Here is a 26,575-nt window from a genome sequence, read left to right on the forward strand (position 1 = left end):
TTTTTTAAAATGTGTTCTGGTCTAGCCATCAGTGTGGGATTTCTCTCCTCTGTTTACTTTCATATACTACAGAAACAACCATTTACCTTTTTTAGGAAATATATGCTGTGTAGATGGAAAACATTGATATAGATTGTTAAAAATCTCCTGTGAAGTAGGATAACAGAAGGTGTTGCACTGGATATTGTTAGATTATTCCTTCTCAGTTTCATTTTTAGCTAAAATTTGTTTCTGAAAAGGATGACAGGAAGAAGAATATGGGGTAGATAGGGCAGCTGGAATCTGAGGCAGATGTGCTGCACTCCTTCAGTGTTTCTTCATTTCATGTACATTCACACAATGCACTGTCCTAAACTTGGAGAAGAAGGAACGTGGAGTCACCAGAAGAGACACAAAATGGGTTTAAATTAACTTCTCTTCCCTGCTTGCCAGAGGCTTTACCTTGTTGCTGACCTTCCCAGGAAATTCAGGAGGTAACCTTCAATGCCCTCTAGCCCTGTCTCCCTTTGATGACTTTTCCTTTCTATGTTAAAAAATCATTATAAAACGCTCAGAATGAATTTGCAGGCACTAGACTTTCAGGGTTTCAGTTGCAGCATTCAGCAGTGTTTTCTTTTTCTCATTCTTGTCACTAGTCAGAGGTGTGAGTAGCTACTGTCATCCCCATTTTATGGATGGAGAAGTTGAAACACTCAGAAGTGGAATGACGAGCTGGGGTCACACAATGCATAAACTGCTATCATGCAGGAGACAGTGGTGCTCCTGCCTCGCTTGGGTGGCATTTTGACTACACTAAAGAGTTTTACAGTTGATTTTAATAGGTTCACAATTTCATCCCCTAATTCACACTCTTATCCAGTTTTTGGCACCCTTATGTTTGGCATGAAGCCACTTCATCTGAAATTTTACCACTGAGTCCTCAGAGGGCAGTTCTGGCATCTGGGTGTGATCAAAGCATAGGAGAGCCCATCCAGTCCTGTTTGTCTAGAGGCATGCCTCCTGGGAGACTTCAGGGTGGAAGATGTGTGCAAAAGCTATAAAGGTATCTGGAAAGAAGTGAAATAAATCCTCCAGAAGCTCATTAATCTTCAACTTCCCTTCAGTTTGCCTTCTGAAGAGTTGCTGCATACCTGTAGCATGGGTGAGAGGCAGGTCTTAAAAAACCAGTAACCTTGCTGCCTAATATTTATCATACTTTTTCATCTTCATCATTATAGTTTGTTTCTCAGGAAGTAAACAATTTCAGGTAAACTTATATTAAAGCCATGGATACGAAGAAGCCTGTAACTCTCATGAGAGACAATGAAAAAAATGCTTTATCCTTTTGTAGGTTCAAAAAATGCAGCAGCAGAGAAACCCGTGACAACGCTGGCTTGAGATTCCTTATGACAACTGTAGTCACACCTCTATCAGAATATTGGGAATGCTCACGGCAGAGTTAGCATTTTCTGACATTTTATTCAATGCATGCGGTGTAGTTATAGCAGCTGTTTCATTGTAGCAGGGAAGTATAAAAATGACAGGAAAATAAGACATCATTAGCCATGTTCTGGGGGTTTTGTGCACTGGCCATAGTCTGTTTCAATATTCTTTTTCCCTTTGACATTCACAGTGAAGTATCATTTTTAGTAATGGCTGAATCATTTTGTGTTAAAAGGACGGACATTTGCAGTTTGTCAAAGAAACATTGTAGAAGTGTTAATAATGCAATTTCAATTTAACTTTCTCCAATAAATTTGCTACACTGATTGTGTTTGAGAATTTAAAGGGACACATTTTCCTGTTTATGCTATTAATACATGTAGATTACTAAAGAAAAGCAATTTGAGAATGTATTTTAAAATACAGCTTAGACTTCACATTGTATTACATTTAAAGAATACAGATTTTAAAACAGTCATCATTACTCTGAATATTTCGATAGTAGCCCATTTCCTGACAGTATTCAAAGCATTTTACAAAGGTAGAAATTATTAGTGTTCCTCTCTCCAAAAAGGGGGAAATGAAACACAGTGTGATTATGTGATTTTTGCAAGGTCATGCAGTCAGGAAAAAGAATAAAACTGAACTGCCTTAACCACTGGTCCTGACAATTTCTACTAGTCTGTTTTGCTTGATTTAGTTAGTTTGTAGTTAGTTAAATCTATGGGTATTTAGATTACAGGTGCTACCGGTTTATGAAACTCAGAAGATTTTTAAAATGTGATTAATTCCTGTTTCTGTGGAAGTTCCCTGATTTTGCAGACATCCTTGTGACTGTGTGTTCCTCTGTCCATACCTTGCCCTGCTTCCTGCTTTTGTTGTTTGCGGATATTTCTTAAAAAACTATATGGTTGTCTTTTGTGAGCATGGGTGGTTTGAAGATGCTTTGGTGATACAATTTTAGACTATCTAGTCTGGTTACAGGTGCTTTTAATAACTTGCATTGTTTGGTAAACAAAGATGAAGAGCAGAAACAGTGCTTTTTCTGGGTAATTTGTCCTTTGTCAATTGCAAAGTGTTGCTAAGTCACCTACAGACCTGGCAGGATGTCAGTCATTGTCAGGTTTGGACTTTTCCACTCTGGAGACACGAGCAGGCACTTTGCTCTTTGGCTGACAGTACTATCTTGTGGAGAGTGCTGGGGAGCACAGGTTGGTTCTCCCAGCTGGTACATATATTTGTGGGGAGATAGTGAAAAGGTGACCGAAATGTTTCCAGCTTGGTAGTGATGATTGTATTTCTCTTTCCACTTTTCTTGTCTTCTGGAGGGGCGTGGGGAGGGCTCTCTGCAGGTACGACTGTGGTCTGGGTTGGGCAGAACTCAGTCCTGGTACTGTGTCCCAACCATCAGAAGTCCCTGTGGCAGCGACTGTGTGCCAAGGTTTCTTATGGACTGAGCCCCTTGAGGGGTTGGTTAGACATCATGATGTAGGTTGTTTTCTGATGACAAGCGTTGGTCAGTGTATCAGCATGTTCTACATAAGGCTACTCCAGAGATCCAGTGTAGGCTAACAGAGCACAGAAATTCCTACAATACTGGTTACATTTTCCTTCAAATTTTGGCAAAAAATGCTTTTTAAAGGACCGTTTTAAGAAAGGATCTTTGGCCAGCTGCTTCTCTGATGTTTTTCAGTAAGCTGCATTCACCAAGTATATTGTTTTACCTGCAGCATCCTAGCAGAGGTTGGTGCAGTCTGCCTAGACTCACTCTTTCTCTGCAGATGAGAACAGGACCAATGGAGTTGACTTTAGGATACTCTGTCCAAGACTGCCTTCCACCTGGAAATGCACTCCCACAGCTATGGTACTGTATGCTTAGCTTTATCCCTGCTATGTAGTTATTCTGTTGTATTGGGAAAAAAGTTATCTTTACAAAGGCTCTCCATCTTTGGAATTCTTATTTATGCCTTTGGTTTGAAGTAGCTCAGATAGATGACATATCACCCCAAAAAAAGGAAACTTTTTGGAAGTGGATATATGGTTTTGAGAAAGAAAAGTAAGAACAGATGAGGTAGGTATTTTGTGGAAGGGCTGTAGGGACTTATGTTAATTGTCACCTGTATCTTACTGACTGGCTATACTTTCAACAATATTGTGGGAATGTTTTTTCGTGTGTTTTATTTCCTCCCATGTGAACCAGGTGGGGCACTGATAGCCTTTCAGGAGATGTGTACAAGGATATTCAAGCAAGTCAGTCATAAATGGCAGTCGTCAGAAGTCATCAGAAGTCATTTGGAACCAGTAAGAGCTAAAGATGCTCGGCTTCCTGAAATACACTTATGAGAATCAAATGCGATGGGCCTGACTCAAAACCCACTGAGTCAATTAGGGACTCGGTGATTTCAGTGGGATTTGGATTAAGCCCTAAATCACCAATAGCAGTAAATACTGAGAGTGTAGAACAAACAGACCTCTTAGTTATGTGGCTGTTGCTGCTGCCACCTTTCGACTTGTGTGGCTTTTCTCCTTTGTTTCTTCTGGATCTCTTGCCAGCCAGCAGGAAAACAGATGTCACTTGCAGTTCTTTTCAGTGCCGCCGTTGGAAATAGAGGGATCAACAGTAATGCACAGGTTTATCCGATCACCCTGGTAACCTCACACGCCGTGCTTAACTCCAGTAAATACAGAAACTTGTTCTCTGTTCTGTTCAGAGATGAGCTACACTGAGGTCATGGGAAAAACATGATTCGTTGGGTTTTGTTTTATTTGATCTTAGTTCTTTGCAATACACATTTCCTACATTAATGTTTGAGAGTAGTGAGTTAGGTCCCCTCTGTCATTTGATTCTATAGATCCAAATTGCTGTAGATCTAAAGCATTCATTCATATGTAAAGGCTCAGAAGAAACATCCCTTTACAGCTATTTAACAAGGGGAATAGAAAAATGTATTTTTATAAGAGATGTTCTTGGGTTTTATTTAGAAGATTCAAATAACTTGACAAATACAAACCTCATGTTAGGTCTCTATTATTGTTGTTCATTATATTATTTATTTGTTTGCATGTGGCTTGCTCAGTGATGTAAGAAGCACAGAAATAAAGGCAGCCCTTGCCCTATAGTTTTTAATCTAAGGCCTATTTCTCCGGAGATTAAATGTGTGCATATAATTATTCACATGAATAGTCCTATTTAAATTTATCGTATTGCTCTCATGCATAAATATTTGAAACTTCAAAGGAATGGAGGCTAAAATTAATACTTTCTCTGCTTCACCACAATTTAAACGGGGAGTTTTGTGATTGGCTTCATGAAGGGTTTCTTTGAATGGCCCAAATGTGAATCCATGAATGTACAGATAGGGATTTTGTCAACGTCCCATTTTATCACAGTTTCTCATGATCATTTTCCGCTTCCCCCTACCAACACCTGCAGCTTTGCCTTCCCTGCCCTCCAGACCCATACGCACCTTCTCCTCCACAGGGGGGATCAGCAGATTATATTAAACTGTCTGAGTGTGCACGAGTTGGAAAAGGGCAGAAGGCAGCTAAAGCTCAAGATGGTATTGCTGTGTTGCTTTATCTCATGCTGAAGGAAAGCTAAGAGCAGTTAGTCTTGTCAATACTGTGGCCAGAAGATGGGTAATAATTTGTAAACTGTTCTAATTGGCTTGCATACTTGAGCTCTTCACCTGGTAACTTTTCCCTTATTCAGGAGTCCTGAAAAATGTGATACAGCCCCATGCAGCATGTATGTACTTTAGTCACATTAAGTCTTCAAAGATACCATAATGTGTTAAGAAGTTAATTAAACACTCTGCTTTCTCTCTGCTGTTTTATAGGGAGAGCTATTTTTTTTCTTTCCAAGTGCTTTCTAAGCATCCCTTACTGAGAGATCCGAGATTGTAAAGACTTACAAAACATTTCTTGGACTTCAGCCAAGTTGTGACTATTATCCTAAGATACAATCCCTTACAGAATTTTTTTCTGATGGGAAGTTGTTGCAGGAACACTGTATCTCCTATTAACTAATTGATGTGACATTTCTCTGCCTTTGAAGCATGACTTGCCTTGCTATAGCAAACGTAGTCCAAGCCCTGTGGTTCCATTTGTTGCGTTTCATCTCATCTCCAGTGCAGCCGGAGTTCACTGCCGTAGCTTTGAAAGGCTGGAGTTTTGGGGGGACTCTTTGCTGGGCGTGTCTTTTGGATGGCAATGAAGTTGTTCCTCAGTAGGAGTGACTGCCTTGCTTTCTGGAGTCCAGGCTTGCTGTTCTGGGGGTTGTATTACTCATCACCTCTCTAAGCACCACCTTGTGGTTGAAGTAATTTTAGACATGTAAAGATGTCCTCGAAAATTCCACAGGGCCACATAGTGAGGCTAAAAGGTACTTCAGGAAAGCACCTAGTCCATCCCTGAGCCACATGCGCACTTCACTAGAGCTGTGTCACTCCTGACAGATACCTTATGTATGCTCCCAAGCCCCCCAAAATGGAGGAACCACACCTCCCTGGCAATCTGTGCCAGTATTCACTGTTCACGCTGTTAGAAAAGCTTCACCAATGTTTAACCTGAATCTTTCTTACAGCAATTTAAACTCTTTATTTCCTGATCTCTGCATGATGGACTAGATTGCTTCTTTCTTCTTTTCAAAGGCCTTTTGAATCTGAAGGCTTTTTTATCACACTTCTGCTAAGACTTGCCTTTTCCTTAGCTAAACAACTTTGATTATTTATGTTGTGCTTTCTGATTATTCTTGTTGCTCTCCTCTAAATTCTGTCCAGTTGGTTTAGATGCTTTTCAAGTAAAGCGGGCAAATGAGACACAATGCTTTCACTTAGGTTTTATCTAGGCTGACTAAAGCAGAACTGCATTATGTGTATAATCTGTTACTACATCCCAGTACTGTATTTGTTGTTTTCACGCAAGTGTTTCATTGCTTACTCAGTTCTGTTTAATATCTGTTATAAACTTTATTTCTTTTTCTGAGGAACTGGGCTAAGACACTTGTTCCCTACCGTGTCTTTGTACAGCTGATTCTGCCTTTTTCAGAAAAGTAGTCGGCACTCTCTGTGCTGCATGACAGCATTGGGTTTTTTTCAGACCAATGTCAAAACTGTATCAAATTGTAAGCTTACTCTCCAACGTATGTGCAGTCCTTCCCATCCTGAAGTCTCATGCAGAATCAGTCAGTGTACATTTCTACTTCATCCCGTGTTAATATTTAATAGTTATCAGATGTGATATATTCTTGAGAACGCTGCTCAGAACAGACCTCTGGTACAAGTGCCAGTTTGACTATGCTTCACTGCTAATTGCTTTCAAAATATACTTTTCCAACTGGCTTTGCACCTATTTTGTGAGAATTTAATCTGCCCTTTGCAGGAGAGAATATTTTATGAGAAAGTGCCAAAGTCTTACTAAAGCAAAGGGCTGAAACTCTACTGTTTCTTCCCTAGTCTATCAGTGTTGCTACCCGGTCATGGGAAGAAATTAGATCAGTGTGGCATGATTTGTTCTTGATTAATACACGTCACGTGTGACTCATCTCCCTGTTCTTTTCCAGATGCTCACAAACGGACATTTTCTAGGAAGACAAGTTAAGCTGACATGTCTATAATTTTTCAGCTCCTCCTTTTCCCATATTTCTGTCTTCTGCCTTCCTTAGTCCCCAAGAGTTGTCAGAGGTGGCTGCTGACGTTTCGGAGATGGCTGCAGCCCTCTTTAAGTTTCTTCAAATTTCCTGCATGAAATTCTACAAACCCAGCCAATCTGAAAATAGCTAATTTATGTAATATTTTTTCATCCATTCTTTTGTTTTTTTCAGACTGAGATTTTACTCCTGTCAGTCTACTACGTAGGATACTAGCCATCTCTCTGCCACTGATCTTTCTAATGAACAGTCATACAAAAAATAAATCAACTGCTTCTGGCCTTCTTGAGTTATCTGTCAATAGATTTCCCTGTGTTGAACATTAGATCAACAGTTCTATTTTCTGTGTTTTACTACTAAGGTACTTGTGGAATATTTTTTGTATCTCTTGATATTTCTTGGTAGATCTGTCTCATTTTATACCTTTGCTTTTGTAATTCTATCCTTCATTATTCAATTTATTTTTTATACTTGCCTTTTGTAAACCCCCTACTTTCTCCTTTCTGTGCATTTCCTTCTTGTATTTTAGTGAAGGGCTTTTTCTAAGTTGAGTCTTAACTCCACCTCTGAGCTCTGTGCTATATGTGTGGTTAGTATTGTTTCTTTAAGTAAATACCACCTCTCTTTAACTCCTTTTACCTCACACTTGTTCCTCCATGACCTGCTCCAGGAATTTAGCTATCAATGTCCTGGTTTTATGGAAATTTTTCTTCTTTAGGGAAATTATTTCTACTTTGATGTTCTTACTTCCTTCTGTAAAGTTCTGATGCTGGATCATTTCATGATCACCTTCACCCAAGTTACCTTCTGCCTTTGCAGCTGATCCTTCTGTATTGGTCAGGATCAAATGTAGGTGAAAAGCAACTTTCCTGCTGCTTTCTGCAGATTCTTGTGCTGTGCCTTAGTTTTTGCCTTGGGTTTTTTCTGTACTCTTGGGTTGAATCAAATTCTTCTAAGTGCCCTCTTTTTTTCTTCTTTGATTCGAATGGGAGATTTATTGACAAATCTTCATCCATATTCAGTTTTTTCACCTATTAGTTTTATGCATTTTTGTCGGAGCTTGATGGAAACTCTAAAGAACAAAAATGTGTATTCATTTTCGATAGTCTGTTGCTGTAAAAGTCTCTTATATTTTTTGTCTTACACATTTTATCTCTCCTTTGAAGTGTATTCCTAACTAGAATTAAAAACTGGAAGCTAGTTTGAGTATGTTGTGCTTTATTGATTTAAAAAATAATAATCTTTTAAGAGTGTAGAATGTAAAAATAATATTGATAATGACTTCAATGCCAATTTAGCCGACCATTTAAGTATATATTTACCTTCAGTTTCATTGAACTTGATGAGGACTTGAAATCCTTTTAAAAGAAAATGGAAGCAAAAATTATTAATAGAGTGATATCTCTGACTTCATTCTTTATTTATATACTTGATTGAAACTGTTATTCAATGGTTTTGCTTGCATTAGAGGCATCTTTCAAAAGATTCTTGCTATTCTTGGCATGCTTTACCTGCAATTGTGGACGGTCTAAAGCATGCTCCACGCAGTTCCAGAAACCAAGAAATACTGAGGGATGTTCTCCCGCCCTTCTGGTGGGACAGAAATGTTTATGACTTAAATGAGCCTTTGAAAAATTGTTGACTTATTAATGAGAAGTATCAGGAATCCAAATTTAATTGTATTGATTTGCCTTTTCAGAGACTTCTTGTAAGGTATGAGTATAAATGAAAAACCATTTGCATTGTTTTCCACATACAGGCCTCTCCGTTAAGATTATCTTATCTTTATTGGTTTCTGTCCTATGCTTCCCTTGTTTTCCCCTTTCCGGCTGACCAATAGTCTCCGGGTGCATTTATAGCATCTAGCACTATTTGATTACTACAAGGACTTTGTCATGCCATTAAAATCCTGTGGGAGCTAATGAACAGATGCCCAGCTTAAGAAAACCGGTACCTGTCAGTCCATCAGGGCACAGCACGTGTTTCACTGTACTTCTGACCTGGCTGTCCTGCCTTTGCCCTTCGGCTGTGCAATCACAGAACACCAGACAAATCCAGCCCTCGTGTCCTGTCTCCTGACAGCTCACACTAGAAGTAAATTTGGTCCATGCTGTTAACTACCAGTCCCAACAAAGCAAAATGTCTTCCCATAATTCTGAGGTGGCTGCTGAAGTTTGGTTTTCTTCTCCTTTGTCTCCATTCCTACTATCCTTTAACCCTCTGCTTTCCTTTTTCCTCTGTGTTCTGCCATGTGCTTCCCTTCTCCCCTCTCCTTTCCCCTCTTCCTTACATGCCTCTTTTCCCATTTCTCTCATCCCCGTCTCTGCTTCTCTCTTGTAGAGCCCTGATAGTCTTCTCTTTCACTCTTCCCTTTGGAGAACCCAGTCACCTGCTTTACTCTTTTCTTTTTCCTTCACCAGCCCCTTTGTGAAAGTCCTTACCCAGGTCTCTGTGAGCGGCCTGCGTGCTCTTGCATTTCAAAGAGTGGCTATAAAAGGGTTGCCAGCTAGGCCCCATGATAGGTTAGAAAAGACAGATAGTGGGAGCAGAGCTTTTTCTTCATTCCTTTTTCTTGTGCTATGCTGTAAGGGAGAAGAGAGATGAACAGGAGAAGGTGGAGGAGGAGGAGAGATTTTCTGTGGTGGGGGACCGAGTGTCGGAGGCAGCGGGGTGGGCAGGAATGCTGTTGTGCCCACCGCGGGTCGAGAGCCACAAGCGGAAGAGTCAGCTGTGCCGCGAAGCCGCAGATCTCGTGTGATGTTTGGCCATTGCACACTTCGTTAGTACTTCAGAAAGCTTACCATGCATAACTCATCTCCACGTGTCATGTAACTGTTTTAATTTGCTGAGGATTAAAAGCCAAGTTTGTCTTTAGGATGTCTTCAGAGAGCTTTTGCTACTCACGTGCCCTGGGCAGAGCTTGGACTTACTTGTCATTCTTTGTTTTTACAGCTTCTTTGTTCAATTTTTTTTTTATTTTAGCCTTTATTTTATTTTACTGCTCAACCTTTAAAAAATGTGTTTAATTTCATTTTATTTTTCAGACACCTCTTATTGAACCTCACATCCCACATCGTCCTACTAAAACCATTACACAGGTAATAGGACATAGGTGTGCTGTAGAGCCAGGCCACTAGACAAATGAAAATAACTCCAGTTTTCAACAGTGTGATGTGTATAAGCTGATGTTTTCTGTTAGATGTGATAAGTATGTGAGACTTAAAATCCTGAATATTTACTAGATTAATTTGCAAAAAGTAAGCATCTGTGTAAGGACAATTTAGGGAAAAGAGAACTTGTGTTTTGTTTTGCAGAAGACAGTACAGAGATTGCAGAAAGTTTTAAAATCTGTGTGTCTTGGTCCTTTTTTTTTTCTCCACGATCACCAAGGTTCCTTCAGAAAAGATCCTCAGAGCTGGAAAGATTTTGCGGAATACAATTCTGTCCCGAGCCCCTCACATGATAAGAGATCGTAAATACCATCTGAAGACTTACAGGTGTGTGAGCTGATTGTATAGAGGTCTGAATTTTTATGCCTGCCAGCCTCTGATTTGTGATTTATGCCTTACCATACTTGCAGGTCTCAAAAGGTCTGAAATTATTTTGTGATGCTATTTGAGTCTGGACGTTATGCAGTCTTTAATGGGCCTGGTAAATCTTTTCTGAAGTAATTTGACTGGAAATTGAGTCCATGATTGTGAAAAGAGCATTCACATACAAAAACTCTTCCAAAGTTAATAGCATAGTTAGCTGGAATATTCTGTGCAATATCAAGTTAAAATGTAGATTCTGTTCCCTTCGTATATCAGTAAGAGATAATAGGAAAGTTCACCAATATATTATGTTATTGTACTGATTGCTGCAGCAGTGTTGCTCAGTGTGGAGTTCGAAAAATTCACCTGGCTAGAAACATTCCTTATGTAGATTTTCTGCTCTATTTAAATTATTGGTTTTTTCGAGTGTATTGCCAGGCTTTCTCGTCTTCCTGCTGGTGGCAGCACTGTCTTGCTGAAGTGGGATAACAATGGCACTTGCAGAATAGGAATCTGACTTCAATAAGTCAGGATCTATCTACTGTTGGTTTAAGAAACAATCAATTTTTTTAGTGTCTAATGTTTAAATCAAATACCTAATGCATTATTCAGAATATATTTAAATAAACATTGGCTTAAAATCTCTGAGTATGTCTTTTTCTAAATAATAAATCAGTAGGTTTGATCTGCTTTTGAGATAAGTGCATTGATTTTCCAAATTTGAGACCAAAATGTATTTAATATGATGCTGGGTATCCGTATCTTGTGAGCTGATCTGAGAATATATCATGATATGATATTGCTCATTGTTCTGGAAGAACGAAAGAGCACGTATGATAAATGAAGATCAGTGCTGGTCCAAACAACTGCACTGTTTTATTTCATACATATCTGGGAAAAACTCTTACTGTTCTATCCTTGTGTTTTTTAAATATGGAATGCCAAAATTTAGATTGGATCCAGGTGAGGGAAAGTTTTGTCATTAAAATGGGATTATAATTGGAGGAGCATTATTTAAGCTAAGTTTCAGCAATTTCAGTATTATCTATTTCCTTGGTCTCTGAAAGTGATGCGTGAAGTGTGGAGCCACAGGAGCCTGTCTAGCACTAGCCAGCTTCCTCTCTGTTCTGCCTGTGATCAGTTACAGATGTGTAAGTTTTTGATCACATTGCTTATTTGCTTCTGTTCTGCTGAGGTACGGAGTGTTATGACAAAGAATTTTACTTAGTGACCATGTGGCTTTTTGGTTCTTTCCCCCCTCTTTGGGCATTCTCCAGAATTTGAGGCCTGCTGTTGTCTGCGTCTGGGTCAGTCAGGATGTGTGAGGTGACCAACACCTAGCATGAGAGAGCCTCAGAAACACTGTGGACCTACAAACCAATGTCCTCAAATACAGTGTGGCCCAAGTTTGGTTACAAATGGAGGAACACTCATAACACTCACTCTTCCTGTGGAGGCTGTTCTCCTTGGCAAAGCTTTTACAGTGTTCAATGATGTGTTTTCATGCAGGATTCTGAAAAGCGTGAGGCTTTTGCTATCCCATGCTATACAGAGAAGGTTTCCTTTAAAATCTGTGTTGAAGTTGTCGTGCTGGTACAATAGGTTTTGTACCAGGTGGCACGTACTCAGTCTGATGCTCTGAACTTTGCATTTCCCAAAACACTTATTGTTCTGATGTCTGATCCCTCAAAACTGAACACCTTCACTGGTATTTTGAGTATATACGTGTAGATGGTGACATTGTGTTTTCTGCAGGGAGATTTGAGTAAGGACATACAGAGTTTAAGATATCACTGCTCTTGGCAGACACTGTGTGTGATCTCCCTCTTGCCTAGCTCCCTTTTCACTTCTACCTATTTATTTGTCCTTAAGGCAATGCTGTGTGGGGACAGAACTAGTTGACTGGATGATGCAGCAAAGTCCTTGTGTCCATTCACGAACCCAGGCTGTTGGCATGTGGCAAGTATTGCTGGAAGAAGGTGTTCTTAACCACGGTAAGATAATCAGCATCTTGACTAAACCATGGGCAATGTGTGACATCAGTGCCTCTGTAGATCTTTCTTTCATGAAAAAGAATGGGACCATGAGCCCAAAAGAAATGCTGCAGAGCAGCCTGTTCATTCATAAGTGCCAGTGCAACACACAGACAGCATTACATGAATCTTGCTACCAGTATGCCTTTTTAACTTATGAGAATGTTGAAAAGTAAATGAACAGTTTATAATGATAACTCTAACTATACTTAGGAGTGCACTGGCTAGTGCTTATACTGCAAGAGCTGGATAGCGCTCAGGCCAAAACCAAGAGATGTATTACCATACAGAAAAAATGATCTTCATCAAAGATTTGCAGCATTTGGAAGTGAATGTGAGCATTTGTGTTTGCTCAGATCCATAATTTTGGAATGATTTTCAGCGGTTTTGGAATGGTTCCCAAATTCAGCACTCCAAATATTCCAGTGCAGAGATCTGGGATTTTACGTTAGTTTTCTGACTGTATTTCACACTGACTTTCAGTTTCCATTTGGCAGGATTTACTTGCTAACAGGATATTATAGCCCTCAAAAGGGTAGCTTTCTAAAGCAATATTCATATTTGAAACTTTGCATGTACAGTTTTATTAAGTTCAGAAGAGCAGTTCTATTACAGTACACTTCCATTTATCCTCTGCTGTGCTTCCCATATCCCAGGGAAAAATTTCCACACTAAGAAGACAGATTGTTTCCACCACTTCCTTACCCTAAGGGCTCTAACTTTAATTCCTGCCTAATATTCCCTTGAACTCCCAGGGGCAAACTGTTGCAAGCTGCATCACAGTAACCAACTCAACACATCGCTCCAACTTGCTTGGAAGACCAAGGGTTTGTCCTTCACTATATCATAGCCTGTCTTTAGAAGTCTTCTCTTGGTAGTCTTTCCATTAAGTTCCCCTGGGATTGCATCTTGATGATGTACATTTCTGGTACATCAGAAAGAGTTTAGATGCTTTTGTTACCTTTTAGCCCTGTCTGAATCATGTAGGGCAAGGTGTCCACCTCTTAGAAATTAATGACGTAACCATTTCCCCAATGTAAATTGTTTGCTTAAAAGAAATTATTTGAAACAATAAGAACAAAACCAGATCTAATAAGAAAAAAAACACGCACATGCACACGCACACACACACTTATGTCTACACACCCACAACACACACATATAGAAGCCGCTTGGAAAGTATTTGTAGTACACAATTTAAAAGTGTACCCTTCAGGCTACATAATTTGGACGTATGTGAGAAATAGAAGTGTTTCATACTCTTGTAGTTTCTCTGTAGCTTTCTTTCCCTTCCTAACTAATATATCTGTGACATATACGATGCCACCCAGATTTCTACAAGGTTAACTGTAATGAGGAAAGCTTTGTGTTTGACATGTCGTGTTGTTTTCAGTGGATCAGGAACACCACTTTCAAGACAAGTACTTATTTTATCGATTTTTGGACGATGAGCATGAAGATGCCCCTTTGCCAACTGAGGAAGAGAAAAAAGAATGCGATGAGGAGCTACAGGACACTATGCTGCTTCTGTCTCAGATTGGGCCAGATGCTCATATGAGGATGATTCTCAGAAAACCGTAAGCAGATTAATGAGTTAATATTATACATGAGCTTTCCTTGTGGCAAGGAAACAAGAGAAGTCTACATTTATTATCAGGCATCCTTTGGCCAGTTATTCCACTTCAGTGCCAGTTTGTTCAACCTCTAAAGTTTTTAAGTCCATGTTAAGTCATTTCCAGTCCTTATTAATGCTTACAAGTTGAACTATGTGTTGAGAATAACCATCAAAGGCCATGAATGCCATCATACACACTTTGAGGTAAATGCTGCATTAAGAGTTTTTATTTCATTTCTGAGTCTCCCCAAAAGTAAGTTGCAGGTAATAGAAGAGTCCTGCTCCGTTAACACTTTCTGTGTAGATGTGCGATTCAATTAACTATGCTGCTTTCAGTTATTGTGAGTGAGTAGAGTGGTAGGACGGTAGCACAGCAAGTGCCTTTCAATTACAGCTGTCAGTGGCAGCCATTAATTAGATTCATCCTCGGTAGAACTTTATTGAATTAAGATAAGCTGGACTTGGCCTGTTGTAGTTTGCTAGCAAGGTGTGAAATGTGGTTCTGTGGGTTTATTTATCCATTCTTATGGTTATAAAATCAATACATTGAAAAAAAAATGGTTTCTGTACCAAGGCCACAGAGGATGTCTGCCTGACCTTTTCATAGCTCTCAGATAGAATCATAGAATCATAGAATCATAGGGTTGGAAGGGACCTCTGGAGATCATCTAATCCAACCCCCTGCCAGAGCGGGGTCACCTAGAGCAGGTTGCACAGGAGCGCGTCCAGGCGGGTTTTGAATGTCTCCAGAGTTGGAGACTCCACCACCTCTCTGGGCAGCCTGTGCCAGATCATGTCCTCTCACTCGCCGGTTGGCTGACCATCCTTTCGGCAATACATTCTGGTCACACTGAAAACTGCACTAAAGGCCTTCTTTATGGGCAACTTTATTGTGACTTAAAGCAACCAGTATAAACTCTGTTTGACCCTTGAAGGCAATCTCTTCATTATGCAAGTAGCGTGTAGAAGCTGCTGAAGACATATTTTGCTGCTAATTAAGTGCACAGAGAATAATGAATTACTTAAGGTCATCTTCACAAAAGATTTACTTGTAAAAGGGTCAGTTCAAGAAAGGTAAGTAAACAAAGCTGGATCCTGCTCCTTTGAGGCAATTGGCAAAGTTTGTCTTAGCTATGGGGTAGGACTGGGCCTTGCCTACAGCGTGAGAACATTTTTTTATACTAAAAATGTTTTGAATCCACTTAACACAAGTGCTTGCTCTTGTTCTGGTTCCATCTGTATCCTTTCCCCGATCCATTCTTGGCCCTCTGCTGTCTGTTTAGATTGTAAGCTTATTTAGATGGCACTTTTCCAAAAATGCTAAAAGCACTGAATTTCGAAAGTGCCATCAGATACTTGTGCTTATAAAAACAGGTAACACTGCCATGCAGCAATAGTTTTAAAAGTATAAATTCTCTTTCCTCTGTTTATTAGAGGTCTAGTCAAACACAACCAAAGGACAGCTCACTCCCTGTCACGCAAAATACATAGACAAACTAGGCTGGGAGCATGGTGCTTCCATAAACCCTTATGCTGTCAGGGAAGTGAGGTGTTTTCTCCTGACAGAGATGTCCTGTGCCTTCTCCACTGAGGAGCTAAAGGGGGCTTCTTGCACCTATGAGCAGATGCCAGTCCTTCGGAGACTGTGAGCAGTGCAATGCGTGCTGTGACCCTGCACCTCTGCACCATCTCCTTTCCTTCAGGGTGACTGAGCAGGTTGACTCTTGGAGAATTGCCCCCTTAGATTTTCCTGGGTTTTGGCTGCCTGCTACTTTTTCTTTCCATCGTGACTTTCAGAGCAGCCAGTGTAAGTTTACGCCGGCAGGATCAATGTTGATTATCATCCATGCTCCTTGCAGAGAGCTGAAGGGCTGGAATGATGCTGTGGAAAGTACCGCTTTCCCCTCTCTGTCGTCACTTGCACAGCATCATCTGAAAGAATATTCAGAGGAGATTTTTCATGCAATATAGTGAGGGGAAATCGGTTTGCTCAAGACTGACAGCCATCTGACATCTTTCCCTATCCCTGTCCCTGAAGGTGCTTATTTTTGCTGCCCTTTGCTCGTGGGAGCAAGCTTCTACTGCCAGGCACCATATTAACTACTGTTCTAGTATTCAGTTTACATACGTTATGATTTTGTTAGTTGAAAGTCCACCCTGGGCTGAGCTGTATCAAAGCTGTTAAAATCTCCATGAATCTCAGAGTCCTGCTAGTTTTGAGTAGACACCATTACAGCTGCCAAAAGTTCAAGGAATTGTCAGGGCTTCAGAGACCCTGTCTCTGGCTGACCTGAGCAGGACCCACAATTTTCAAACCAACACAGCTGCATTTTATAATAGTCACCATTTCCAGAGAGGTTACAGAACTCCGATAATTACCCTGAATGAAATAAGACAATATTCTTTGATGAGAAGATTACTTTGAGAATTTGATTGTATAATGAAGCTGTTGCTTTGAAAGGTACTTTCTATTGTTCAAAATCTGAAAATCTCTAGCAAAAAGTGTCACTTGTTTTGACAGTCGACTTAAAAAATTCTCTGTTTATTACATTAACTGCAGCATTTTAACTGTCAAACTGTGAAAGAATGTTCTATAGTTTAAAAAACAGAATGGAGCTCAGGGAAATTTTTGGCAGACTCTTGTTGCTATTGGGTGGTGTTTTTTTTCTTCGGAAACACATACACTGAATGTGAAAATAGCTTTTTGTGAAGTAGCAAACACAGCTCTCTGCTTCTTATAATGCCTGGAGCACAGGTGCAGACCTTGAGCAAGTCCCTGCAAAAAATATTGTGGAATTAACACAGCTCTTCCTTACAAGAGTTTCAATCCTTCAGTATGAAAATACATCCTGAAAACACTTTTCCAGTTATTTTTATTTGATTTTAATGGTGTTCAGATATAGCTAACTTGATGGTAAACCCTAATTAAATAGGATGCTATAATACAAAGCTAAGCACAGTAATAACAGGAGTCTTTACAGAGAGAATGATATTAATCAGACAACAGTATTTCACTCAGACGATGTTATGGATTATATTCTTTTTTAGTACTCTAGGCTACTGTAAGTTAGCAGTATGACTGAAGCAAAAAATCTGTGTTATTTATTGTTGGTGACTTCACTCGGCACATTTTTTTCTCAGTACAAAGAGTGTTTGATTCCACGTGTGATCAGTAATCAAATTTTAGTGTCAACTTGCATAAGTAAGCTCGACAGGGTGCTAGGGAGAGGAAGTGAAAACAAACTTAAACATGGTAAACAGCACAAAAAATATATATTATAAAATATAAAAATATCTATTATAAAATATCCATTTAATTATTCCTAAGAATCTATAGCTTCTTGAAGGTCTTGTAAAAATTAAGCAAGATATATTTATTCTCTTATTCTTAAATTTTTTTATTTAGATATTGCACCCAGCTGTTAGTAGTAAGAACCATACTGGATTTCTCCGTAAAGCCTGTATGTATTAAGTTCTGTCGTCCTTGGTGGAGTTTTCTGCCAATGACATTTAATAAACCAAGTGTTATTTCTGGGACAGGAAATACAGATTATCTTTCCACATACCAGTTCACTGACATTTATGGGTGTTATAGGTGGTAAATTGTATATATGGAGTTGATCAAGGAGCACTGATTGAAGCACAAAGATTACGTGCTAGAATAAGTGAACACTCATTCACTTTCACATTATTCAAGATTATTCATGTCTCCTATATATTCTTTATGGTACTTGAAGACAAAATTTGTACTCTGAAAATATATGCGTATTTGACATATAATTGCAATGTTATGGTGTCTCTGGTCCTTTCCCTTGTTCTTATTATCTGAGAATTTTCTGGTTAGCTGTACGTACATGATTTATCTGTGGCAAAGTACTATGTTTCTGTCAACATCTTAGTCACAGAGAAGCTCAATGTCTCTGACCTTGATAAATTCTCCAAACACTGAACAGTTTTTATTGATCACTTAATATCACCTGAGTTCTCCTGTCCATTAATGTGTAGCCTTGTTCTCTACCTATTCCATTTATTATCCTGTCCATAACCAGCTATTGCTGTTAGAATGTGTCCCCTGCAGAAACTAGGTCTTTACACAGCAGGATCCTACAAATCAACATCAGTGGGTCACCACACAGGTTTTTCAGAAGCAGTGATGCCTAATATCTCTCCACGTGACATCTGCAGGAGCAGAAGTAAAGACTGGGTACATCCACTATAGATTGTCAGTCCTCCCAGTGTGCTAACGCAGGAGGCAAATGGACATACTGAAAGAAGAGTGTACCCTTTTGTCTTGATAGAGATCTGAGGTAGTAAGACATCATCCGTTCATATTTTAATGTCATGTAGAAATGTGTTAATTTGTTATGCTATGTTTTCTGTTTTCCAAGACGTGCTGGTTTTGCAAGCATGTAATAAAATTAAAGTTGTTACTTCCTATGGGCAGTATTATATGTTAAAATCCTAACAGTGTGTTTCTTAAATCTCCAATGAAAGGTAGCTCGTACTGGCTTAGCTTTATTCTGTACTTACTTACTTAAGCTGCTACTGCTCCACATAAATCACTAGGAGTGGCAGCCTTATAATTTCAAGCCAGATTCAGAAATAGTAAAGAGTATTTTGAGTCACTAGAGGGCATAGGAGTACCAAACCATTTTCTGTTTCTCCCTTAGCAGTTCATTCCATTCTGTATGAGAAAAGAATAATTTCATCTAAAACGTTTTTTGTCTAAATTGGTCTTTAATCTGGGCAATAATAAATGCATATCATTGGTAAGTGAAAAACAGATGAAAAATACAGCTGGCTTAGCACAGATGTCAGTTGTCCTTATGTTTTCTATGACTTCTTCAGTACTTCTTTCATCCAAAAGAAGTCTCCATCAAACTTCTTTTGCAAAAAGATGCAATATAACTTCAGAGTGACGCAATTGCTGGGTGCTCCTTCTCCCTCATACATTATTTAGATAGACTGATGAACCAAGAGGTGATTAGGAAGAAAACCTGTAGAGTACTATATGTCTTTATATGACTTTCCTGATCGTCTAGGTGCTAGTCTCCTTTAATATTGACATTTTAGGAGGAATACTTCTGTCAGGAGGGTTCTTCTAGGGCCGTCCAAAGATTCAGCTGAGCTGTTAATTCTTTAGACATCACACTTTGCAGACAGTGGGGTTTGGAACTGCGCAGTAGCCTGTTCTTAATGTGAGCATGTAAACCTTCTCCTTTGAAAGTCCTGCCCCTGAACCGGACTTCCTTTAATCCTAGTTCCTCGCATCTTAAATTTATCCTCTCTCACTTCTTATGATCTAGGTTGCTCTTTTCTGCTGTTCTTGGCCCATTGATTTAATTACTTGTGTTCTGCTTTTCACATTCTTTGAAAGGACTCAGTCCTATAAAAGTAACTTAGGATAATGCTTTAAAGGATTTTTTCTCTGTGTGTGTATGTAACTCCAATGTGCTGTCTGAAATTATATCACAGGAGCATTTGTCCTTTTAGAAAACAAACTTGTATTTGACACTTTAACTGAAGAGAATCTTGTGAATGCGAAAAAGATGGAGTTACTCACAAGCTCCTGCAACTCCTTCTCATGGGTACTACTAATTAGGTCCTCCGAAGCGTCTCTGACACACTACAGTCCTCAGGTATTTGTGTCCTTTTTTAGCAATCAGAAAATTTTCCAGTGTGTAGAATACCGAATTGCAATGATTTCAGTCACAGTGGCAGCCTCATTCCTTGTTGTGTTATAGGAGGATTATTCCTTCGTCAACACATGCTTTTTATTAATGGCAGCTTCTTGTATTTTTCAGTGAGAGAAGTTGAAACTATTGAGTTGTTCTTATTTACCTTTGTGGCTGAACAACAGCACTCAGCATTAACTCTCTAGTGGTCATTTACTGTCCTCCAGGATGCCCTGCTGCCTCTTCCAAATGGTTCAGCAGAAATTCACGGGCTCCTTTACAAACCACTACTACTGTCTGTTTGCTACAACTAATTAGTGCCACGTGAAAAAAAGCACAGGACCCACACCCAGGAGTCCTTTTGAAAGAAACGAATCTTTACGTACCATTTTTGATTCATCTGACCATTTTACTTATAGAACGCTTGATTTCATCAGGAAAGCTGCCTAATCAGGATCTCTCTGAAGTGGTTGCCATGGCTGCTCCTCGGTGTCATTCAGGTGGTTTCATAGTGCTTCCATCCTTTGTGTGTTTCAGTCCTCCAGCCAAAACCACCGTACAGCCCCGTGAGGATGTACCCTTCAGTAGAGAGTACAACAGCATTTTGTGTTGTTTTGTACTTCTCTAAGTGTTTATTTTGGGCATTTATTGCATTTTGCTGTCCTTTTTATCTTCTTTCTATAGGCCTGGCCAGAGAACTGTAGATGACTTAGAAATTATATATGAAGAACTTCTTCACATTAAGGCCTTATCTCATCTTTCTACCACAGTAAGTATTTTTAAAAATGTAACTCATCACCAAAAGGGATATTGAATTTTGACTTCTGGTACTTTATTAGAATTGGAGCGCCTACAACCCTTTCTATTTATACTTTCCATGCAAATAAGTTATTCCCGCCTGTGAGGACCACCCAAGCACTATGCAGATGTAGGTTGTCTTTTGGATATCAGATACAATTCTCTTCACGTGTTTCTGCCCACTGACTCACTTGGCACAGGTCTTCCGTCTGGGTCCATATCTGAGTTTAAATTAAGATGCATGCAATCTGACCTGACACCTGGGACTGCGGCCCTAAAGAATTTTCCAGAATAGATGTCTGATTTCTGAACTATAAGAAGTCTTGGCTTGAACCAGGAGGGGGAATCACACAGTGCAGAAGGGTGTACTGGGCAGTGCTGGCTGGTGGGAGTTTCGTCCTAGCGTGAAGGAAAGCCCATCAGACACCTTCTCTCTGAGTGGGCAAGAACAGTGCAGAGAACCAAGAATAAATGAAATGGAGAAAATGCCTGGAAGAGAGAACGCAACTGTTTAAAGACTCACCACCGTTAGCACACTGAGGGGGGGTGAAGAACACTCTTGATACTACAGGCATAACCCAAACCAAAAAAATCCAAACCACAAAATATTTCCAGAGGAGAAGAAATTCAGACTTGAGGTAAAAATCCATAGCAAGTTGCATATAGAGGAAGGATGTCAAATGATACAAACTGCAAGAAATACTTGGCATTTTGAAGAAGTGCAGTTGATTCCATGTTTTTAGTAAGAATTTGGAAACACCAGTGTATTACATGCAGCACGAACTAAAGCAGAGGACAGAAACCATGACTAGCTTAGAGGAAATCTTCAGAGGAGCAACAGACAGCATTGCTGCTATGAACCAAAAGATTAATGGTCAATCGACTTGAAAGCAAAGGCATAATTCCTAAAGTAGTACGTTTTCTAGATATGCCATGAGCAGCAGGAAGTAAAATGGAAAAAACTCAGGTCTCATGGTGGTGAACTAATCCCTGCTAGAGAAGCCTAAGAAGTTAATGTATGAATGAAAAACAATTATATAATACAGCGTTAAAAACAAATCAAAATCTTGGCGTCATTGAGAGGATTCATTCAGTGCAGAGGCAAGTGACTGAAATAGCTGAGAAGACGTCTGAGGACGTACATGGGTAGGAACGCTCTCTACAATGTGCAGAACAGTGCTAATGTATTTCCTGTCCTTATGAAAATATCATTGCCTTCAGGCAGAGGTTATAAAAGAGTTTGGTGAGATAACTGTTACAGAAATCATAGGCCTGTGGGTGCTTTCACTGGTCACTGTACCAAAAAAACCACCTGTCCCAACGCCTCCATTTATCCCTCTTCTTCTCCAGACAGCAAACAGGGAGTGCTTTGCCCTGGTTTTCAGGAAAGACTTGCGGGAGGGGTGGCTGGTGTGGTATGTTTCTGCTTGGTACTTGTGCAAAGGTTTGGTGGGTGCCTTTAGGACATCAGAGCCTGAATTTGTCTACATGTCTCAGGAGATGCAGCCACCAGACTCTCATCTAGATTGTGTCCAGAATTTGAGAGTTCTTCCCTAGGTTTTTATTCATGGCCTAATTTTTTTTTCAATTTAAACAATTGGGAGAATGGTGTGAAAATACTACTAATAAATAAATGTTGGAGCCAGCTTTTGACCTGTATTTGGCACAGTTAAGTTACACAGTAGTACCTCTGGAACATGGATTGTCACCAGCTGACATTCTCTGAAGACAAGAATCCCACTGCTTGGAAATTGGCCTCCAAGTCCTTGGAGACTTGCAGTTGTATGAAGAGGGACATAAAGCACATAGGAAAACTCAGGATAATATGAGATTCCCAATGCTGCTACTATTTTGTGAAAGTAACACCAACTACAGTGAGAAAGAGAGGTTTTAAACAGTGTCTCACCAGAGGCAACTGTCCGGTGAGTTGTAAGAGCTAATCCCATCAGAGCAATACGAACCCAGCGAGGAGCAGGCTGACCCCGAGGGCAGTGCCCCACTCTCCAGTCCTGGAAGAGGCAGTGAGCTGGACGCTTTGCCTGGGAAGCTGTCAGGCGTAAAGGGGCCTCAGCAGGTCCAGATGGCTGCACCTCACAGCTCCACACAGCAGAAGTGGCCAGACTTATGTCAGGAAGGGGAAGGGTACTGGTTTCTCAGGGAAGAACAGGAATACCACAGAGCCCCGTGGAGTACTTGGCAATTGCTAGTTATCTTCTGTAATAGATTAGTGATTACCATTTGAAATTTTCCGTGATGTTAATGGTAATGGCGGTTTCACATGTGTGTGTATGAAGAAAGATGTGGAGACTCATATCTTAAAGACGCCCTTGTCTGAGGCATTTGGAGCCAGGAAATGTAGAGGGTCATGTTCTGTAAAGCCGATCAGTAGCAATTAGGACATGAAGTGAAGCAGACCATTGTCTGACTTGTGACTCTGAATGATACTGAACAATGCAGAGGGAAGGAAAGCAGCGACTGGGGTATATTATGTGACTTCCCCTCACCAGGAAGAGTAAGATACATGTAAAAACCGTAATTTCTCTCTCTTTATTTTAAGGTAAAGCGAGAATTAGCAGGTGTCCTCATTTTTGAGTCACATCCCAAAGCAGGAACGGTCTGTAAGTAAATGTAATCCCGTGAGATCTTCTTTCTAATCTGTGGCGTGGACATTTAAATTCTTAATGTTTAAATGGCAAGAGCAACACTTGGATGCACTCTTCAAACTTGAGTGTTTAAAACCTGAGGTAATAGGTGTTGTCTTAGTCTGCTGATGATTGCAGGGTCAGTACCAAAATTAATTCTATATCCTTGGTTGGATGTATGTATCACCTACAATTTTGGTGTGTTTTTATCTAGAATTTTGGGTTGGACCAATCTTTATTTAAAATGTATTTTAATATTATCCTTGTATTAAAAAAAATCTGGCAACACAAAAGAAAAGTATTAAAATGTTAGATTACTCAGACTTGTTTATACTGATAAGTTTTAGCAAATGAATGGCAAATTCACGGCGACTAGAAAATGGGGTTAGAACATGGTGCTACAGGTGGGATTCAAATCTGTGTGCTGATTAGTAATTGATAACCTGACGTGTATTGATAAAGTAGTTGTTGCAATTGTCATGGAAAATAAAAGCAATTTTCACAGCAGTGTAATAAAATAACTGCTATATGGGTGTGTGGGTTTTTTTCTAAAATCTGAAGGCATTTGCTTTTAAGATCATAATATGCCCTTTTTCAAGGTAGACATTAATATGACTGCAATAGAGTTACCTTGAATTTTATTGAGTGCAGAATCTGGCCCATTTATATTTTGAATAACTATATTCTCACCATAAAATCTTTTCTCTCTCTTGTAGTATTTAATCAGGGAGAAGAAGGTACTTCTTGGTACATTATCCTAAAGGGATCAGTAAACGTAGTCATTTATGGCAAGGTATTTTTTCAGAAGACTTTTTATATGATTCTTATTATTAAACTTGTAAAAGTAAACTTTGAAGGAATACAGTCTAATTTAGAGCAAAATTACTTTGTCTGAGGAAACAAATTGAATGTAATTTTATTAAGAAATGACCCAGTGGTTTCACTGATTATACTTCCAGTTGATTGCTGTATAATTTCAGGATATATTACACACTTTCTGAATATAATTCGTCAGAGTTACATCAGTATCTTTAGGACAGAGTAATTTTCTGGAATTCGGTGAATTGCCAGACTTCTGTCTCATGGGGGTTTTTGCCCTGTCCCTTTACTACCGTATTCTCTTGCATTTGTATGACTAACTTTTCTGACGCATGTCTGACAGAAGTACTGCTTTGTGAGTTTCTCAGGTTGGATGAACCCCTCCCAAATTTATGCCAGCGCTTCATTTTAGTTAAGCTCTAGACTGAAGAGCATCTCTATTAAATTTCCTGTTTATGAGAGAGATTTTTCAAGGCAAAACATAGGACTTTAGTACATAGCAATCCCTTGAGTCTTTAAAAATCCTTACTTCCCTACTGATTTCTCATTCAGTGACCAAGAATACTCTATTCTGAACACCAAGCATTTCACCAAAATCTGGCATAGAGGCCCTGGTGCTTAAGTAACCCATATTTAGCTACATTTTTTACATCACTGGGTGGGCCAGATCCTCTGTTACTATAAATTGGAGTAAATGGAGCGCTGCTGATTTACACCAGCTGAGGATGTGTTATATGTGAGGTTATATGTGAGGTGTTATATGTTATTTCCACTAACTTGATCTTATTTTTTAGGGCCTCTTTAAATAAAAAAACAAACAACTCGACAACTTTCTGTCTTCAGCAGGGCTAGAAGAGTCCTTGAAGCTGAATGTAATTTCCGAGAACAAGCCAATTCTTTTCTATTCTTGCCTTTCTTTAGTAATAGTAATAACCAGCTATCAAGTATTGTTTCCTAGTCATTATTTTGGCTGTTGATTTCCTGCCAAATAGATTTGTTTTGGTATTTGATTGTGAAGTCCGGTGTTTGTACAAGGACTTTCAATAGAATCCAGAGTAATGATGGGTTTCTGCATGTAAATGTTTTGCTCTGTGCAGGGTGTGGTGTGTACTTTACACGAAGGAGATGATTTTGGCAAGTTAGCGCTTGTGAATGATGCTCCCAGAGCAGCTTCCATTGTTCTGCGTGAAGACAACTGCCACTTCTTGAGAGTAGACAAAGAGGACTTCAACAGGATTCTTAGGGTAAGAGTGGGAAGGGCTGCCCCAACAGCGTGATATCAGAACTCGCAAATTTTTCTGGAGTCCATCTTATTTCTATGGATATATTGATATTGATAACCTTGTTTGAAGTGTCCCTAATTGCAGAAAAGAGATCTGACATAATCTGGAATATATTAATCATCTTTACTATTCTTCTATTCCTAGCTCAGCCACAAAAATGGGAGCAAATGGAATCTTTTGTCTCTCACGTTTCTGTCATCTAGAATTTGCCAAGTGCTCAGTTTTTCCTTATGCTGTCCAGGATTTCTGGGTGATCTCCCATCCAAATATTGAATAAAACAAGATCACCCGTTCTCCCACATAGGTCAGTGTCAGGTACCTTAAAATCAATAGATTCAAGGCAGAATCAAGTGGCAAATTTAAATAAAGTACAGGTAAATACACAGATGTCTTTATCAGATAACTCTAGAAGGATATTCCCAGACTAGTTTTACAGTTATTCATGTTAGGGCAAATGTATTCCAAAGTCTAGCTGTAATTCTGTAAATACAAGTTGTTTTGCAATAATTCATAGTATAGGAAGTCAAAACCAGTGTCATCCTGTATTTGAACGTATACATGCCCGGTATTGTAGCAGTAAAACCTGTCCAGACAGAGTACTCTGCTAGAAAAATAACATAAGATTGTGTTTACTGTACAAAGGGAACAAGGATCCCATTAGCAGTAAGGTTGGGTTGGCCATGGAGATTCCCAACTGATTTAGCTTTTTTTTCATTTTCTACTGTGATCTGGTAGTAGAAAATGAAGTTTACTGCCCGTTTACTAAGCTAAGACTTAACCATTTTTAAGTGCCATTTTCTTTTTTTAAAAAGAGGAAAGTCATATTATAGATAATAATGATCATGTATAAGTGGGTTAGAGATTACTTTACATATGGAAAGTTTGGGGGAGGGACTTTTTTTTTTTGGCAAACTTTTGCCATAGCCAGAGATTTTTCACATGGTTCTTGCATTTCTCTGCTGCCCCCCCCAGTGCCAGTGCTTCCCTCTTGATTCTGCCTGTGAGAAAAGCAGAAAAAAGATAAACACAGTGGAAAAGAGCCAACCCCAGAGTCATTTGTGTTTGAAAGTCATGCACTTTTTCAGAGTAACTAATCAGCCAAATT

At 39.4% G+C, this 26,575-nt stretch overlaps 1 protein-coding gene across 4 annotated transcripts in view; it reads left to right on the forward strand.

The window, feature by feature from the left end:
* RAPGEF4 (Rap guanine nucleotide exchange factor 4) overlaps positions 1-26,575 on the forward strand; it is a 158,455-nt gene that overhangs the window by 90,295 nt on the left and 41,585 nt on the right. For 3 of the 4 annotated variants that reach the window (XM_063341029.1, XM_063341030.1, XM_063341033.1), the window contains 8 exons: positions 10,117-10,170; positions 10,463-10,569; positions 12,478-12,599; positions 14,032-14,215; positions 20,613-20,697; positions 23,284-23,344; positions 24,085-24,161; positions 25,285-25,431. In XM_063341029.1, coding sequence (XP_063197099.1) covers positions 10,117-10,170; positions 10,463-10,569; positions 12,478-12,599; positions 14,032-14,215; positions 20,613-20,697; positions 23,284-23,344; positions 24,085-24,161; positions 25,285-25,431 — 837 coding nt within the window. The remainder of the gene's footprint in view (positions 1-10,116; positions 10,171-10,462; positions 10,570-12,477; positions 12,600-14,031; positions 14,216-20,612; positions 20,698-23,283; positions 23,345-24,084; positions 24,162-25,284; positions 25,432-26,575) is intronic. The other variant, XM_063341031.1, reaches the window with a different exon arrangement.

The sequence above is a fragment of the Chroicocephalus ridibundus genome, chromosome 7 (assembly GCF_963924245.1).
Source record: "Chroicocephalus ridibundus chromosome 7, bChrRid1.1, whole genome shotgun sequence".
NCBI classification, from domain to species: Eukaryota; Metazoa; Chordata; class Aves; order Charadriiformes; family Laridae; genus Chroicocephalus; species Chroicocephalus ridibundus.